Here is an 18,889-nt window from a genome sequence, read left to right as displayed (position 1 = left end):
GGGACAGAGGGAGGCAGCAACCTCCAGGTTGTTTGCAGCTATCCAAAAAAACAAGGGAAATTGGGTCATTGTTCCACTAATTCATCTAATTACAGGCCAGAGCAGCTCTCTGGCGTGCTAAGCAATTAGCACTCTTTCTCTCCCCTTCTCCCTTAGGTACAGCAGGTACCGACCTGCCCCTCCAGAAAGGCGGCTGGGTTTCCTAGGATACCCCGGCAGCCGAAATGCTCTCACATTAGCAAACCAGGTTGTTTCAACTCCTTCTCCAAGCCTCTTCTTCCTCCCGGGGCAAGGGCTCAGCTGCAAAACCTGGCCTCAGCATCACCCACATCTCCCCGAGTATCGGGCTGCTTATCCCTGATATATATGAAGATATAGATATGTATATATGGAGCTGGCATTTTCCCTTTCGGCACAGTCCCTGTGCCCCAGCCCGTGACCAGCCCCAGGTACACACACTGGGCTGATATGAAAGCACAGAAGAGACTTAATTAAGTCAGGAGCACTCACAGAAGAACTGCATTGTTAAATTGGTTGTAAGATCAAAATCAATACATACGATAAAGCACGGCTACTCGGCAGCATGTGGGAGAGAGAAGAGCACGGGCGCTTTCATCTCTTTCGTGTAAGCTGTCAAGAAAGACAGGGTAACCCAGTGCTCCCCAGAACACCAGCGTAGAGGACACACTATGCCAGATTCTGCATTGGAGAAACTGAGACCCTCCTTCAGCTTTTGCTCCTGATGTCCCAATGCCTGGTGTCCAACCAGCCCTCTAAAGCAATGGGGAAAAGGCGTTTGCTGACTCCAGCTGGGGTTGAGCATAGAATCATAGAATCATTGTGGATGGAAGAGACCCTCAAGATCGAGTCCAACCATAACCCAACACTGCCACTAAACCACGTCCATGAGAACCTCATCTATGCGTCTTTTAAACCCCTCCAGGGATGGTGACTCCACCACTGCTCTGGGCAGCCTGTTCCAAAGCCCAACAGCTCTTTCCGGGAATAAATTGTTCCCAATATCCAATCTAAACCTCTCCTGATGCAACTTAAGATCATTTTCTCTGATCCTATTGCTTGTTACCTGGGAGAAGAGACCAACACTCTCCATGCTCCAACCTCCTTTCAGGCAGTTGCAGAGAGGGAGAAGCATCTCCGGGAGACCAAGGATGGTTCTGGGCTGCACGTGTGCTCCAGCCCCAGAGCTTAATCACATAAGTCCAGCACCATGAAAAGCCCAGAAGGTAAGCTCCTGGCAGCAGAGTGGTTTAACAGCTCTCTCCTACCATGAGCCGTGGTCCTACAAGCCATGTGGAGTGATGGAGGTAGAGCCATCAGCATCCCCAGCCCCACCACACCACACATCTCCTCCCCAGGGCAGGACCAGAAGCAGAGGGCCCTGGCTGCAAAAAGTCCTCCGCCAACCCAGATTCATTGTAAGGGCTCGGGAGCCGTCACGCCAAACCTGCAGGCAAGGTTCGGGTGATTTCAGGGCACAATTTCCCTGCGCTCTAAATTAGCTACTAAGAATGGGACTCCTCTGTGGCAAGGTGACGTGCTCCTTGTCCTCACTGGGGGACGAGGGACATCACGAGCTCTTTCAGAAGGGGTGTTTGGACAGATCACCAGAGTGAAGTGGGTTGTGCTGCAGACCTGTCTACCGACTGACGACAAAAACATGACGCCCCTGCTACGAAATAAGTGCCTGTGCATCCTTTTGCGGGCACAGGTGTGGCTCCTGGTGAGGGCAGATGCACCTGGAGCCTCCAAGCAGGGTCTGGGCAGCCCTGGGATATTTTGTTAGACCCATGGAGGTGGCTGGAAAAAGCCAAGCGAGCTTCCAGGCACATGAACCTGGCTTCCATCTGCCTTTCCCAAGCCCTTCGGTTGCTCTAAATAACAGACATCACCTATCCCCGATAGCCAGACTTTGCTCAGAAACACAGAAGCCACCGCCATGTTAGCACTAATAATAAATACAGTGCTCAAAACACACTCTTCTGCTTTCATAGAATCACAGACTAGGCTGGGTTGGAAGGGACCTTCAAAGGTCATCTACTCCAACCCCCTGCCATGAGCCAGGACATTAGCATCTCACCTGTTAATTGCTTATTAACCCTCTGAACATGCCTTTTTTTTCTCTTTCTCTCAGGGAGCCACCTGTATCAGCCAGCATGACCCATTTCGGATTTATTTATTGACACACACTAAGGTTTCTTATAGCTCTTGGGGATGCACAGCACAAAGATGAGACTGGGGCTGTGACAGACCTTTGTGCTGACACAGGGCGGCAGCTCCGGTATCTGTAGAACAATTTAAACCCTTTTCGAACACTTACAATATCCACGTCTGATGTGCTAATAATTATTCCTTATTTTTAGGCAAGGACCCAAACTAAAATTACATCTCACCATCCAAGTTATTTGAAAAAGCTGCCAGATTGGGCTATAAAAATCCCAATGATCTCATGCTTTTCATCATATGTACTGGAGAAAAAAAAGAAGAAGAAAAAAAAGTGAAGGCGTTTTTATAGGTCACCCAGGCAAAGGGGTTAGTTTTACTTCTTCAGAGGAAAGGGGGAAGAGACTTCAGGTGGAGAAAAGAGCAGAGAGGAGCTATTGGAAGAATGCAAATGAGAGAGGAGGCAGGATGGGAAATATATGCTAATCCCCAAAGTATAATTGAATAGTGAGCAATCACCGTCAGACAAAAACACGGTTTTGGGGAGGAAAAAAAATCCAATGCTTTGTGTTTGCAACCAAGATGATTATATTATTTTCTTTATTTACAGGCTGTGGAGCGAAGGGCGAGCTCCCGCCGGGCGCGCTGCACCTGCAGGCTCCGGGGCTGCCGGCGGAGCGATGCGCTCAGCCCTCGGAGTGATGCTCAGCCCTCGGCACCGCTCCAGCTCGCAGCAGCTGAGCAAAGCGCACGCCCTCGCCTCCAGCTGAAGACCTGCACCTATGGATTTCTTCTCCCAGGGGGCCAAAAAAAAATAATAATCACATTTTAAATGACTCTCTGCTGTTTGGAGTTTAGCAGAATAAACCGTGAGCAATGCTGGATGACTCTGCCCACACAAAGCCCTTTTACTAGCATAGAACCAGCGACGAATTCGGGCACTATCACACACTACAGCACTCACCGTGCGGCTGTTGCCTGTGCTAAGGGCTGCGCATCACACCCGCTCCCGTCCCCAGCATCCCACCAGCAGCCCTGAAGCCTCGGCCCTTGGGGACACCACACACAGCTTGGGGAATGCTGCAAAGGGTTTTGCATCAGGTCCCCCAAGCAAAGGCTGAACCCCCAAATGACCAGATCAACACTCGATTCATCCCCTCCGACCCCAAACTGAGCACCCCGTGACAGTTTCTGTCAGGGATCGCTGCAGAGACAGATAAGCTGTCCCAGCAAAGGGCAGCTCCATGGTGCGGTGGGTACCGGTTGAGACAGACTAATCTCAGCTCAAAATCTGGGGCAGGGAGGGTGCTGGCTGGCTGGCTGACACACGAATTAATATTTATAATTAAGTGGAAAGGCCCCTGAAGGGCTGCACTGCCACCTGAGTCTATGAGGGAGACTACTTCATAATTAATACACTGGTCAAACGGCTCACAGAAAGGGAGTTACCTGATGAATTTACCCCATTCTTGCCCTTTTCTGCTGGTGAATCAATCCCTGCCCTCTCTGCAGGCAGCATCATGAGTAGCAGGATGGACTTCAGGCTCTTGGGTCCAAACCCTGCTCAAGGCAGAGCCAGCGGGATCAGGTTATCCACCCTGAGGATGCCCCAGCACAGGACAGTGGTCCTGCTTTGGGGATGCCAGGGGACAGGGACACCATGCCCAAGTTCTGCCCTTGGCACAGTTGAGAGCAACCTCAAAGCCTCCCTCATCTTTCCTTCTTCTTTTCTAGGTTTCGGGGCCGTGACACAAGTGGATTGCACTGCTGCAAAGCTGCTGATCCCGTCTTTCCTGGCAGCTTTGAAAGCCCTGAACCCAGGCACCAACGACTCCCTGCAAACAGAAAACCTGCCTTCACCAGCCTTTGATCTGGGGGACAAAGTGATCCCCCAAGGCAACCTCTTCCTGAAGAAGCCTCCAGGATTTGGCACACAATGGAGCATCCCCTCTGCAAGCCGCTCCTGCCTGCAGCCCCTGCAATGCTGCTCGGTGGATGAGGGATTTGGCAGGAGGAAGAGATGCTAGTGAAACTGTGTTTGCACAAACGGGACATGGTGGAAACCTAAAGCCATCACCAGGAGGTTTGAGAGCCATCCCTCCAAAGAGAAATACAGCACATACCACCAAATGGCATGGCAGGAGTTGGCTGAACTGATGCCAAAGGACAGGTCCAAGACCCTGGGGATATTGACACCCAAGCCTGGGTGATACCACCTCCTCACATGAGAACATGGTAGAAAATTGCCCTTTCCCCTTCCTCCAAAGCCAGGCTTTTACCCCACAACCCCTCTCCCAGAGCAAGGTCTGTGGCAGCACAAAGAAATGGCACGTGGGGATATCGCAGCTTGGCCGAGGCTTTACCCCACATCCCTCCCCCACCACCCATCCCAGCAGTGCAAAGTCTTTTCCTTTGTCACCCACCCTGGTACAAGGTGCCGATGTCAGGCACGTCCCAACACCATGGCATATGGCACATGAATCATTCACAAAGCTAGTGAATTAATTATTCATCCAAACGAAAGACTGAACACTCTACTAATTGTCCTGGAAGGAAAGAGCTGGGAAGGGGGTAGGAGATAGAGCAGACATCGGGTTGTGTACATTTTTTATGATGAGGGTGGTGAGACCTTGGCCCAGGTTGCCCAGAGAGGTGGTGGATGCCCTATCCCTTGAGATATACCAGGCCATGCTGGCTGGGGCTCTGAGCAACCTGAGCTAGTAAAGATGTCCCTGCTCATGGCAGGGGTGGCACTGGGGGAGCTTTGAAGGTGCTTCCAAAGCAAACTATTCTATTATTCTACATATGTGCTCTCTCACACACACAGGGTGCCAGGCACGCTGTTGGGGACTGGCACCCCAAATCAAGAGAGGATGCAGCATATTAATGCTCCTGCACAGAGCTTCTGTCAGCACCCATTCAAGGACCCCTCTGCCTCCATCTCTGGACCTCTGAGAACAAAAAGACCACCTAAGACAAGCAGAATTTGGGTTGCACGAGGTGAACTGAATTACAGAGGGCAAAGCATCCTCGTCTCTGCCATGGGGGAACTCATGTGAATTGCAAAAAGGGCACAGGGTGCTTTCCAGGATGGTCATCCCAAAATCCAGGCAGCACCACAATGAGCAACAAGCCAGCCTGCCCTCCTTGTCCCCGTGCTCCATCACGGCTTGCAGAGCCAGGCTTTCCTCCACCAGCACAGGCTGGTACCCCTCTGGTAAGCTCCAGGTTTGCTACAGGAATGGCAAGCACTGCCAGTGATTGTCCATTCCTGCCTTCCTTTGGCCACACTCCACCCCACAAAATCCCCAAGCGAAAACCACAGTGCCCAAGCACTTCATCAAAGGCATCCAGGTGTAGTGATTTTTACTAAACCCCCCAAAAAAACCCCAACACCGGCTTTTCCTTTTAGCAGCCCTGGTGTATTTATCCAGGTTTTATAGCAGCTGCTTCACAAGGGCGTTTTGAGTTCCATTTTGCTTTTTTCCCATTGTTAGAAGTGTTCCCCCACCCCTTCACCTCTCACGTAACTTGTTATTGTATTACCGCTGCAACTGCATTAAAAAAAAAAAAAAAAGCCAGCAAGGTGCTATGATGCTCAGGCATTGGAGTGCCTGAAGCACACACCCACCTGGATATTTGCAGAGGGAATTTAACCCTTCTTTTTCCATAAGCACCATCAAATATAGCATAGGATAAGGTTGGCTGCTGTGGCGTCCTTGGTCTCTATGCGCTACAGCTGATGCTCCAGTTGCTGGTGGCTGAAGGTTCTCCAACCTCTTGGGACCACCAATTAAGAGGTCACCAAGCTCCCACTGCCCTTTCTGACCATTTCTGAGCAGTTTTCCCCTTCTTTTAGTCCCGGACATGCTGCATTGAGCAGGTCACAAGTCCAGCTTCAGCGCCTGGCCAGGTCTGGCTCATGCACGGGCAAGGCGAGCATCCCCAAATCCCAGGGGAAACACAGACGTTCCTCTCCCCGGCTCTGCCTCAGAACGAGTGAAGGTATTTCATGCACGTTTTTGGAGGAAAAATATTTTTAGCTGGGGGAGAACAGGCTGATTTTCTTTCAGGCAGCGATGATGATTTGGAAACCACAGGTTATAAACAGAGCGGGTTTACAAATGTGACTATTAGTTCCCCAGTGGAAGCTTTAGCATCAGGGAGTTTTAGGTGGGCGTTGATTTCCACCGAGATGAAAAAAACCCTGGATTTATTGACACAAGAAGCAAACACCAGTTGAACTCAAGTCAGTGCCATCCATTCCTGCACAGGGTCCCAGGAGGCTGCTCACAGCAGCAGCCCCTTGTCAGGCTAATTTACACCAGGGAGAATGTGCTCAGGATATCCCGTTGCTCATGGAAACCCCAATACGGTGTCCGGGGCCACGATGCCATGTGCATTAAGCATCTCTCCTATCAGATATGTGGCAAAAAATAAGTCCAGAAAGGAAAAGTAACACCCTGTGTCACCCTTGGAGGGACAAGGGGCAGTGAAGGTGATGCTGGGTCCCTCTAGGATGGATCCTGGGGTGGGTTCTGCTCACATGGATATCCTCTCTGGTCCATCATCACAGGATACGTCAGCATCCCAAACGGTCAGCGCAACCCTACACCTCTGATGCTGGCAACATCCCCTCCACCACAGCCACTGCTTCTTGCTAAGTCACAACAAGATGCCAATGACCATTAATTCTCCCAAGCTCAACAGTCTCTGCCCAGACACTCACTTATTAATCAAGAGTAGAGTTTTAGTCTGCAAAGATAATCCCAAACCCGTTGGTCGCCCGCACACGTTCCCCGTGCAGACTTCACCACCCGCCTTACACAACCTACACAGCGAGAAGCGCCAAGTGCAAACCCTCTCCCGCAAGCTGTTTGCAAGTCATTTGCCAGCCGAGGATTATTTGCTGAAGAAATTTGCCGATAATTCAGAAGATCAAACAGGCAAGAGTTTCTTGCAAGGGAGGCACAACCACAGCTTTGCCAGCACTGCACAGCAAAAGCAAGAGCTGAGCAGCACAGAGGAGCCTGTGACTTGGTCCAGCTCATCCCCCAGTGACCCGATCATCCCCAAAACTGGTCCAGGATGAAAATCTGCAGGTTGTCTCCTTCACCCATCATATAACAGAATTCACAACAGTCCACACCAGTGGGTGCTGGGCCTGCTGGGGCAAAGCCAGCAGGTAGCCGGGCAATTCTTGGAGAGGGTTTCATCCTGCTGGAGCAAACCTCAGGATGCGAGGGGGGTGACAGTGGCGAAGCAGACCCCGGGGGGCTGCACATCGTCACCGGCAGCTTCAGGGGGAACCGGGCACCCCTCAGCAGGGCAGACGGCACAGCACTAACAGCCCTTCACGGACAATCGATTCCTTGGCACGGGGCCCAGCGAGGCATTGAATGGAGCTGGCGAGGCTTCCGTGAGTGAGTAATTGCCGAACGCTGACTCAGCACCGGCTCAGTTACACTCAGCTCGCCCAGAGCTGCGGAGGGCAGGGAGGGGAACGTGGCAAATCCCCGCTCCCAGCCCAGTGCTTCCTCTTGGCCCCGGCCCCAGAGGATGCCCAGGCCAGGAGGTGGCCGATGAGCATTTCCCAGCCACCTGCCCACCTTCTGCCCAGCACCGTGAGGCTGGGACATCTGCCCTCACTGCTAACAGGGGTGACACGTGTCCCACGCTGTCCCCAGAGATGTGAGCAGAGATGTGGCCAGCTTTTGCCCAGCCCAGGAGCTCTGTCCAGCCGCTCACCCCACAGCGCCGAGTCCTCCCCAAAGAATCCCTTTGGAGATGCAGAAGGGGCAGCAGCATCCCCTGCAATGGCTGCACCGCCCATGGGCAGCCTGTTTGCTGCCCACTGAGAAGCATCACCCACCAGCAGCACCCCAAGTCACCCTGTCAGAACAGGCACACAGGGTCCCACCTCACAGCGAGGCCATCAAAACGTTCCTGGTCACATTCTCCTCAAGCCTTCTCTCAAGCATGGTCCCAACCCGCACCGCTCCACCACAGACAAGCCACGTCCACAGGCACATCCCTGACAGCACCAGCCTCAGCATTCCCCTTCCTCCTCCAAACACCCAAATGGGTGCCATGTCCCACATGATGCCATCACCCTGCAAGCCAAAAGACAGGACTCCACAGCAAGCAATTCAGTAGACACCCCAGGTATCCCACCTGGCTCACATGCCTCAGTTTCCCTGGCCAGCCTTGCAGCTGATCTACACCCAGAGCTCATAAAGTGCTCAGAGATCCACAGGTACCATCTATTTGTCCACATCAAACCAGCTCCTCTGAACATGGGGTTTCTATCAGCACACAAAAAGAAACAGCCACAATTCAGGCACCCCCTTTCCTCAGGATCACTTGATGGCTGCAGGCACCCACCTGCCCTCCACACAGCAAAGGGTCCAGGGGGGTCACCCTGGGGGCCTTCTGCTCAAGCTGATTGCCAGTGTTGGCTAACACAAGCCCAAATGTCCCTGCTTGTTTCTATGTCACCAGCAGAGCCCATCACACCACAAGCAAGACTCAAATCTGGGCCACATCCCCGGCAGGTGACACCACCAGTCACACAATCAGCACCCGTGAAGCTCCGTGTGCCACCACCCCCAGCATCACTGCTGCACGCTGGGACGCTGAGTGAGCGTCACCTAGGCATGCCGCACCAGACAGACCTCATTCCCAAACTCCCAGCACCGGGCCAAGGCTGGAAAGTGCTTGGGAATGCAAGAAGAGATTTCTCCCTCCTCTTGCATGGTTTGACCAAAACCTCTCCCAGACCATGTCCAATTGCTTCTCATGCCATGCTCCTACCTCATCTTCACCTCACCCCATACCCAGGTGGGTGACAGGCACTAAGTTACCAGCTGAGGAAAGCTAGACGTGATGCCTTCAGAGCCAGCCCTCCTCGCCTGATAGGGAATTATGTTCCACCACCAACTGCCCACAGCAAAGCCAACTCAGGAGCCTCCAGCACAGGGAACCATCCTGCTCTTTCTCATTGTGATGAATACCACCACCAACAGCAAAACAGGACCCTGCCCCGCATCTGGAGCTTGTGTCCCCACTGGGATAAGCCCCCGACTGCCCAACCACACCAACGGCCCTGTGCCACCCAACTCACCCGCTGAGGACCACGATGAAGTCCATGACGTTCCAGCCATTGCGCAGGTATGAGCCCTTGTGGAAAACAAACCCCAGAGCCACAATCTTAATCCCAGCCTCGAAGCAGAAAATCCCGATGAAGTAGGGCTCTGTCTTCTCCTGCCAGAAAGGAAACAGTGACACAGTGAGAGGAGGCAAACGCAGCACCAGCCATTTCACAGTGACCTGACTCATGTCCCATCCCACCTTCCCCAGCCCCATCCTCTCCTTCAGGAGTTTTCCCAGCCCTTTCTCAGCCAGCATCAGCCTTGGGAACAAAAAGTGGGGCTATAACCTACTCAAGTAGCACTGTCCCAATTCCGCACCCCACTTTTTAAGGGGCTGAAACCTTCCTGAGTCCTTCCTGTGGAGAAAGAGTATGTGACAGCAGCCACAGGAAGGCTGGAGGAGCTGGTCCTGGAGGAAACCTCCTGCTCTACCACCCCAAAACCAGCAGGAATTCACTGGTAGGATGGGGTGGCTCCCTTTGGCTGGTGCCCCTGCTGAACCACCAGACCCCCTGACATGGGGTACAGAAGGAGAGATGTGGGGTACTTACTAATCTCCGTGACATGGGCGTCTTGTCATCCTCGGGGAGGTGCTGCTCGAGGGCCAGCACGATGCAGTTGGCAATGATGGTCGCCAGGATCATGTATTCGAAGGGAGTGGAGGGGAGTTAAGGAGCAGAGAAAAAGTGGATGATGTCCCCAGCCTTCCAGCCCACTCCTGACCGCCCCTTGTTTCACCTGCTCGTTAGCCTCCACAACCACAGGAACACGCACACACACAGCTTTCACCTTCAGAAGGGTGAAGTCCACCTTGGTGCTGTTTGGAAATGAGTGGGGTAACAAGAGAACTGAGAGCCCCATACAAGACCTTCCTCACTGAAGACCTGCTGAGCCTCATCACCTCCTTCCCAAGCTCATGGGACATTAACCAACAGTCTTTGCTGGGCTGTGAACTCTCTTCGGAGAGAGATGCTTCTTGTGGTGGGAGCCCAGAGATGAACATGAGTATGAAGGTGGACAGCTGGGCTCTGACCAGGCTGGGCTTCATTTGGAAAAGGGGTGGGATGGTCCCTGGTAGTATCAGAGGCTCTCCCCAGCACAGCATGTCACTGCGATGCCATAGCCCTGCTGCTTGCCTTCTCTCTTCCATCATGAAGCAGTGGGAGATGGGGCTTGGAGCAGGGGGTGTCAAAGGCTATCAGCAGCCCAGGTACCTGGGAGGAACCATCTGCATGGCCCAAAGAGGATGGGGCATTCCTGGCAGGTCCTGGGGGACATCATGGCATGGGGTTGGACTAGATGACCTTTGAAGGTCCCTTCCAACCCAAACCACTCTATGATTCTATGGGGTTCCAACCTGCCCCATGCTGGCATAGTAGACATGCCCTGGGAAATGAGGGTCCCTTGCCAAGCTCCCCATGGGTTGCAGGGTGAGCCCAGGCTGCACTGGGAGCTGCAGAGCACCAGGCTGAGCACTCGCAACTCAAGACACTGATGGCGTCTGGGTCTGAGCCTCAGTTCAGGAAGGGTGGCAACTCCCTATGGAGTATCTGAGGAGCTGAGTGGGGATGGGAGGTGGAGGAAAGAGCAGGCTGACACCCAGAAAAGCTCCACAAACTCAGCTCCCTTCTGCCTTTTCATTCACAGAGGCTGCCAGCAGCGAGGAGGGGGTGCAGAGCTCCCCCCCTGCCTGGCCCACCACCAAGCCCCAAAAACAAAGCGCTTCCAAATGACAGGACGGCCACATCTTTCCGACCTCACATCCATCTTTACCACATCATTGCAACAAAAGCCCTGTTGTCCTCAACAACAAAATTAGGTGAGATTCATTAGCAGGCAGCACACCCCTTCTCCACTCCGTGCCAAAAAGCCAACAGCTACACTACTGTCACCACTGCCATCAGCGGCCACCTCAGGAGAGGTCTGTCACCTTCCCAAGGCTCATGTCTGTGTAAAGGGGATGTGATCCCACCTGGGATGGATTTTCACATAAAGAAATCATTCACACTCCCACCATCCCGAGCCAGTTGAGCCCTTTCCCACCTCACCAGGCTTCTCTAGATCCAGCGTCTTCACATTCACACCGCTCAGGCCAGAAGGTACGGAATGCCCACACCATCACCCCTGGGAAAAGGGATGATTTCCTCTTTTGTAACCTTGCCTTCTGGCTGACAAAGGCACCGAATACAGCAAGATACTTTAAACCAGTGGCCCTGAGCCCATGGGCAAGAGAAAACATCCCAGTGCTGGCCATAAGCATGGCAAACTGGAAACCATTAAGTGATCCCAGCAACAGCAACCCCATGCACACTGCGGCACCTGGACAAGATGGGAGCAGGGCCGGGCATCAGAGCAGGTCCCTGGAGAGCTGGTGGGAGCTGAGATGTATTTAGCCCAGCAAGGAGAAGAGCCAGGAAAGATCCAGCCAAGGTATTTAAAAGGCCACTCAGGGAAATTAATGGTTGCTAAGTTAAAGGCAAACCAAAAGACAGACAGCCGCAGAGCTCGCTGCTGTGGGCTCGGACCTCAGTGTGAATCGTGAGCAGCTCCCTGTGCTCGGGGAGAGGCCAGACACCAAAAGTTTCCCTCTGAGGATTCACACAAGTGAGGTTTTCATCACACGCCTCCTGCAAAAGCCACATACGTTCCTTGATCCCCACCTCTAGCCACACACTTCAGCTCATACAGAGACCGCGGCACTTGGCTCTGAGCCGACAGCCTATTTGGGGTCTTTTTGTTTCATTTTCCTGAAAGTCTGCGAGCAATTAGCACAGGCTGAAAAGAAAACAGCGTGTTAGTGGGGCAGCGCAGCCAGCTCCCCAGGCGCTAGGCACATTTGCCTAGATGAGAAGTGTGGCAACAGCGCGGCGAGTCCGTCTGTCCATCCCTGCACAGCTAATCCTCCTGAGCATCCTGGGCATCTACTGCCATCCTCCTGAGGACATGAGTCCCTTGGGGGGAAACACCCAGAGTGGGAAAAACTCAATTTCTCCAAAGCCAGCAGCATGGGAGCCCTTCCCGACAGCAGCTGGGGGCTCAGGACCACCTCCCACGGCTTAGCTCGCCCCTGTATATCCTTGCTGGCTCTGACATCCGGCTCAACAGTGCAAGGACAACGTGCATCTGTCACAGCCCCAGCACGGGGCCACATCCCCACTCCTCCTCCAGCGAGCGCCTGGCATGTGGGTCAGCAGACATCAATTCTACGAAAACAGGGCAAACGCTGCCCTAAGCACGAAGTCGCTGCCAAAAATGACTCTCCGAACCCCACTGGCCCATTTTTCCGAGGACCCAAGCCTGGGTTATGGCATCTGGAGCTGGGCAAGAGCTGTAAGGCATGAACCCCATGGAAAGAAGTCCCTGGAGCTTCAGCTGTGCCAGGTTTTAAGAGGCCACAGGTAAGAAAAGCCTCCCCAGGGGACAGCAGGAACATCTGGCTGAATGGGGAGAAATTTTATCCTCATACTTCACTTCGGCCAAGCAAGCATCCTCCCAACTCAGGGCTGGAGCCTACCGGACAATGCTCCATCATTCCTTTGTTTCCTTTGCTCATTAGATGTCTAATTACACAACCTCCCAGCCACCCAAAACGCAGAGTAGCACTCGCCTCCCTCCAAGTCCAGTAATAAAACCTCATCCCCCTTCAGCCTTCCCCTCCTCCTTCGTCTGGCTTCTCCTGGAGGATCATTAGGGAGCCAATAAAAATAGGTTTTTCTTATTGATTTATCTCCTTTACCCAACGCTCTCTCCCCTGCACCGTTGACTTGTTTCCTTAGCAACTCGGCCGATCCCAGTGCAAACCATACCTGCAGCTCCATGCTTCCCTCCTGGTGCGTTTGAGGTGGGGAAGGTGCCCTCAGACCATGTGGGCCCCTCCCCAGATCCATGCCCAAGCCCACATGCAGCAGGCACTGCAGGCTAACCCCATGCTCGAAGCTGGAGCTTCTTGGTGGGCCTGGCAGGAGGCTGGCAAGGAGCACACCAAGGAGATGTCTAGCCACTGGTGGATCTCTGCTTCTAGCTGTGACCCTCCTCTTCACCACCCTCCCCAACCAGGAGCCAAAACCAGCCCACCCAGAACATCTATATCACTAACACAGGGAGTGCGTCCAGCTCTAAACATCAAAGTTGGATTTATGATGCTGATGGCACGTTGATGCAACCTCCCAAGGAGGCTGGGTGCAAGATAAATCCCTCCCCAGTTGCGGGCAAGGGCTGGGAGCTGCAGAGAACCCCCTTCCATCTCTCCACTTTGGTGACCGCGCCTTGTCCCCACTCCTGGGCACGCAAGTGGGGAAGGAGCAGAAGAGCCAGAGGAGTGAGGCCATGTGGACATCTCTGAAAGAGCTCTTGGTGAAGCCTACTGCAGAGGGCCAGCAAAAACATCAGAAGTGATTTAATCCCTTGCCCTGCCTGCATCACCCAGCCCAGCTCCAGCATCTCTTAGAAATTCAAGTCTCCATTTCCTACCACCCCCCAGGCTTCCCCCAGGCCCTGCTGCATTGAGGGGCTTTCCCTGCTCCCCAGGTATCAACAAGAGAGAGCTTCAGCTCCTGCATCTGTGGACTTCATCTTGCTGGTCCCAACCCCACCACAGCTGCCTGACCCCACACAGACCTTCCCATGCCATGTCCACCCAGGGCATGACAGGAGCAAAGACCCATCTCTTCAACATCCCCAAGGATGTCCTGACACCCTTCTTCTCAGCTCCACACTCCAGCAGGAAAGCAAGTGCCTCCTCTCCAAGGCTATTTCCCAAGAGAAACTCAAAATGCCAAATAGAGCCAAGACCATAAGCAGTCCTAAATCAACTCCGGGGTTCCCCAGCCCTACAGAATCTTGTCCCCAAGGACAGGAGGATCTTCCCCTAGCAGATAAGGCCATCCAGTATCATCAAGTAGTTGTAGAGCTGTGGCCCTTGGGGTTGTCCCCATGCCTGCACCCTCCCACCCAGCACTCCCAGCCCATCTGTGCTTTGCTGGGGTGGACAGAAAGTGATGTCCAGAGGAACAAGTCAGTGATGATGCAGGGAGCATGCAGGCAAGGTGCTCAGCCTGCCTAAACCCCACAACCACAGACTGTGCTGCTTGTGACCCCAAAATATGGTGGTCCAGTCTCTGTTAGGGGCTAAACCAAAGGTGGTGCCACCAGGAACCAGTCAGAGCTTCTGCCGTAGGTATGTGGGTTCCTGCCTGCCACATGCAAACAGCTCCATGGAGAAGTATCTCCTTCTCCCCCACCTCACCATGCGCTTAAAAACTGGAAATCGAATCTCTCTCCTCTCCTCTCCTTTTTTTTTTCTTAAAAAAAAAAAAAAAGATATCATGTGATTCTCCTGCCTTAACATCAGTTTTTTAACTTTGGTTGCCACAGCAACAGGATGCAACTTGGCGTCACCATGACAACAGCTGCCTCTGTTTAAATTCACCATCTGACAGGCAGCCTCGCTCTCCCCGGCTGTCAAAAAGACGGACCTGCCATTACACCTACTCGCCCCTCCCCAAAAAATACATTTTAAAATCTGATGAATGAAGAGCATAGAAAACAGCCTTGGAGGAAGAAAAAAATAAAAACAATAAAGAAACATAAAAGAGATTTTCTTTCTTGGGTAGCGCGAGGAGGGAGCTGCCCAAGGGTAGCATGACATGGCGTAGCTGTTCCCACATGGAACCAAGACCAGCCAAAATCTCAGCCAGGCAAAACCAAAGGTGCAGAAGATACTTGCCCAGGTGGGGCATAACGCCGCCAGGGACCCCACGGGGCAGTGCCCACAGAGCAGCAGAGGTGCCTGGCTCAAAGTGGCAGTCATCATGAGCAAAATGGTTCGAACACACGTGGGTGTGCATCCCATGGAGCAAAATGTCCACGTGTGTTGGACCAGGGACGTGCACTGGGGCTTTGCAGACACCTCAGATGCTCTTGGCCAACCCAGCTGAATATTTGTTCCTCAAAGGGGCTGAGATAAGAGAAAGTCCTCATTGAAGGGAACAGCAAGGTCCCCAGAGGACCAACGGACATTATTCTCCCCTGCTAAACCCAGGGGACAGGTACAATGACCGGTGTGTGTCTGCAGCTACAGGCTGTCCTTGGGGACAGAGCCAGAGCCACACAATGTCATCTGGCCTTGCTGGGGTGGGAGAGGGATCTTATCCAGGTCAAATGCGATTACGCAGATAAAGAACGGAGCAGATAGAGATGAGCTGCAGCCCATCTTCGTGTGCTAACTGAATTGCAGCTTTCCAGGCAGCCAAACAAATGAAATCATGGCGAAAGGCCTGGCCGTCAGCAGGAGAGCAGGCAGGACGAGGAGGAGTAGATGTTCCTACAGCCAAAACAGCATCACATTTTGAGCAGGACCAGTGAAAAGAGCAGCTCCAACAGAGGTAACGCACTAGGCTTTCCAGCGAGAAACTCAGCAAAGCCTCGTCTCCCCACGGAGCTGCATCCCAATCCCAGTTGCTCGTATTTCTCCTCCTTCCCCTCCATGCATCATCCCCTATTTACACTGGGAAGCCAAACTGCAGAGGCTGCTGGTTATAATTATACAGTTACCCAGCAGATATCCAGGCCTGAATCACCAGTTATTTTTAGCCCTATTACCTAGTCGACTGGAGCTGGATGAAGAAGAGCCTCCACTCCCCCTCACCCTTCACCCCAACCTCCTTGGCTTTCCTGGGTGCCATGCCCGCTCCAGAACAGGCCATGTCCCTCCCAAGGCCAGCAGTTCTCATTGACTGTGGCCAAAATCCAATACTCGCCTCCCCAAACCGCCCTCGCCCAGCAGAGATGCCATGGGCTCTGGGCCAGGCACCTGAGATGCTCGCACATTTTCCCTGGTCCTACCAAAAGGCATCAGTGGAACAACTTTCCTGGCCAACCTCAAACTCATCGCCAAAAAGCTTTGTCCACCCACAAGCCCTTAAGAGCTCAAGTGGTGCAGAGGAGCTCTAGGGTGCATGAGTTTCTTAGAAAGAGATGGCAGCCAGGCGGGGGAAGGCCAGGGATGCTCAGCTCCCGCGCCTGGAGCGCACCTGTTCCCAGCACTCACATGGGGATATGTCACTTACTTCTGGGAAAAAATAAAATAAAATGAGCCCATCTCCCTCATGCATTGCAAATTCCAGGAAAGAATAATGCTGGGGAGTTTTTACCACGCAGTGGTGAAGCTCTAGTCTCTAGGAGACAGCGGCTGCCTGGAGATGAGACATCACACCGGCACAGGACCCCGGCCCACATGGGGAGCACCAGGCCAGTGGCAGCACCCCAGATCCTTCTTGCTTTAAATGAAAGCTGAAGGGGCGAGGGCCCTCCCACACCATGCTGAAAAAGCACGTGAATAATTTGGCATATTCTGGAAAAGCAGGCAGGCCGGTCTGGCCGCTGCCCTGCAGGGCTAACAGCTGAGCTGCCGCATCTCCATCCTTGCTACCGCACCAACGCTCCTGCAGCCGCCCACCGCTACCGGCAGGGGCAGATTTAGGGATGCTGTGGGGAATTCAGCCCCCCACAAGCTCCCCCTTCATCCCCAGGTCACCCCCCCAACCCTGGGGGCTTTGTGTTTCCCCAGGCCCTGCCTGGCAGAGGCTTGACCTGACATGCCGGAGCTGCAAGGGGATTATTCCCCTGGTGACGCTCAGCAGGGTGGATGACCTGTCCTGCATCCCTGCACCTGGCCGGAGGGCTTTTCCCCCAAGATACCTGTTGCACCAGACCAAGGTATGGCTGCTTGGCACCGGGGCGAGCTCTCCTGTGCTCGCCGGAGGAGCCGGCAAGTTCACCAACAAGTTGCAGGGAGAGAAAAAAGCAGCAGCGGCAAGAGCTGCATATAATCACCACTGCAGAAAACGGCACAGGGAGGGTCCTACAGCGAAAGCGTGGCCACACTGAAGTTTGCAGACTCAGCTCCTCGGTGGGGGCAAAGCCCAGGGGGGCAGCGAGGCACCGAGCCCAAGGGGATGGGGAGCTGCGTTGTGGTGCTGGGCACTGGCCAGGGTACCCAGGGGTACCCGCAGGGAGGGGAGAAAAGCGCATGGGGGTGTCTGAAAGGACAGAGGGGTGAGGGAAGAAGCACGGAATCTGCAACCTCCACCCAGCCCTAAAGGGGGGTCTCTGGAATAAATCATGGTCCCCTGCGCCAGCCCTCAAGGGGCCGGGGGGCACAGCTGGAGACTTTCAGCATCATCCCCTCTGCCGCAGGGAGGGGACAGCTGGTTCCCAGAGCCACCATGGGGAAGCAGGGGGGCTGCATGACAAAGATGGCCATGCCCTGCCAGGTGCGATCAACAGCAAAGGGGGCACACGCAGGCAGGTGCAGGAGAGGACAAAGCCACCACCCAGCAGGAACCAGAGATTCGTGGGCTCCTGGGGGTCTGTCCCCAACAGGATGGGTGGCTCCAGGTGCAGTGGGGTGACAAAACTCCAGCAAGACACTGAGGCAGAGAGGCAAGGCCACAACCCCCCAAGCCACATGCACACAGAGCACCCTAAGGCATGCGGGCTTAAACCAGGATCAGAGCTCCCCTCCCTGCCAGCATTGGGGTTTTCAAATCCAAGCCTAAGGAAGGGCCAGGGGGGCTCCCTGTGGGGAGAAAAGGCTCAGCTCCCTGCCAGGCACCAAGCAGAACACAGGAGGGGAGGAAGCAGCAACAGGGAGAGGAGAGCATCTCCCGGGGACGGGGCACCCCTCTCCACACGCCGAAGGAGAGCAGAAGGCAGGCACTTACCTGCCAGCTAGTGCCACACGCACGTGTCCTGGGCGGCCACCGAGGCAAATCCGGGGAGTAAGTGGGGGGCTTGCAAGGGGCGCAGAAAGGATATGGCCAGTCGATGAGCTTCTTAGCGTATTTCCTGACTATGTTCTCTTCCGCAAAGAGAAAGAGCGATCTGTTGACGGTGAAGCAGTTCTGCCGGACGGGGATGGGGTTGTACAGAGCCATAGTCCGGGCTCTCTGTGCTTTGGTTTGCTTGAAGGGTCCTGGGGTCCCTCCCGCAGGAGCAGGAGGTCCTTGCCGGCTCCGGTTCTGGTCAGAGCCCCCATCTCCGGAGCCCAGCCTGCCAGCCACTGCCTCCCCAAAGCGAGCCATCCTGGAAGAAAACACACAGGTGAGCCAAAGGAACACCGCCAAGGCAGCAGAGCGGGGAGAAGAGTGAGAGGGGGGTTGTGGGGCGCAGTCCCAACCACAGCCCCCTCCTCCTCTCTGGATGATGCTCAGATCTGTCTCTCCTCCATCTCTCCAAGGGAGCGGCGACCCGCGTGGAGAAGGGAGAGGCAGCAACACGCGGCACCGGCTCAGCAGCACGGCATGGGGGGCAGCCAGTTGTCTCCAAAACCTTCCCCCCCCCCCAAAAAAAAAAAAAAACAGCTGGTCCTGCCCGCTCAGCAGAGGCCACAGCACCTTCTGCCACAAAGCAAAGGGTTAAATCCAGACACATCCTTCCCACCGCTCTGCCTGCAAACCCAAACCAGTCCCTTTTAACCCACCCCTCCCAGCAAGGTGAGCCCGGGGACCACCTGCCAGCAGAGATCAGGCAGAAAAAGGGCTAGGATCCAAATCCTT

At 54.2% G+C, this 18,889-nt stretch overlaps 1 protein-coding gene across 1 annotated transcript in view; it reads right to left on the bottom strand.

Annotated features, from left to right (window-relative positions):
• CACNA1E (calcium voltage-gated channel subunit alpha1 E) overlaps window positions 1-18,416 on the bottom strand; it is a 91,326-nt gene extending 72,910 nt beyond the window's left edge. Inside the window, exons 1-3 of the mRNA XM_082054215.1 lie at window positions 18,150-18,416; window positions 9,884-9,989; window positions 9,305-9,444 (exon numbers count right to left, since the gene is read on the bottom strand). Of these exons, the coding sequence (XP_081910341.1) occupies window positions 9,305-9,444; window positions 9,884-9,989; window positions 18,150-18,415 (512 nt within the window). The 5' untranslated portion in view covers window position 18,416. The remainder of the gene's footprint in view (window positions 1-9,304; window positions 9,445-9,883; window positions 9,990-18,149) is intronic.
• Between the last annotated feature and the right edge of the window lie 473 nt (window positions 18,417-18,889).

The sequence above is a fragment of the Streptopelia decaocto genome (assembly GCF_964273445.1).
Source record: "Streptopelia decaocto genome assembly, chromosome: 5".
NCBI lineage: Eukaryota > Metazoa > Chordata > Aves > Columbiformes > Columbidae > Streptopelia > Streptopelia decaocto.
The sequence above is the reverse complement of the archived record's forward strand: the minus strand, read 5'-3'. Positions and strand labels throughout refer to the sequence as shown.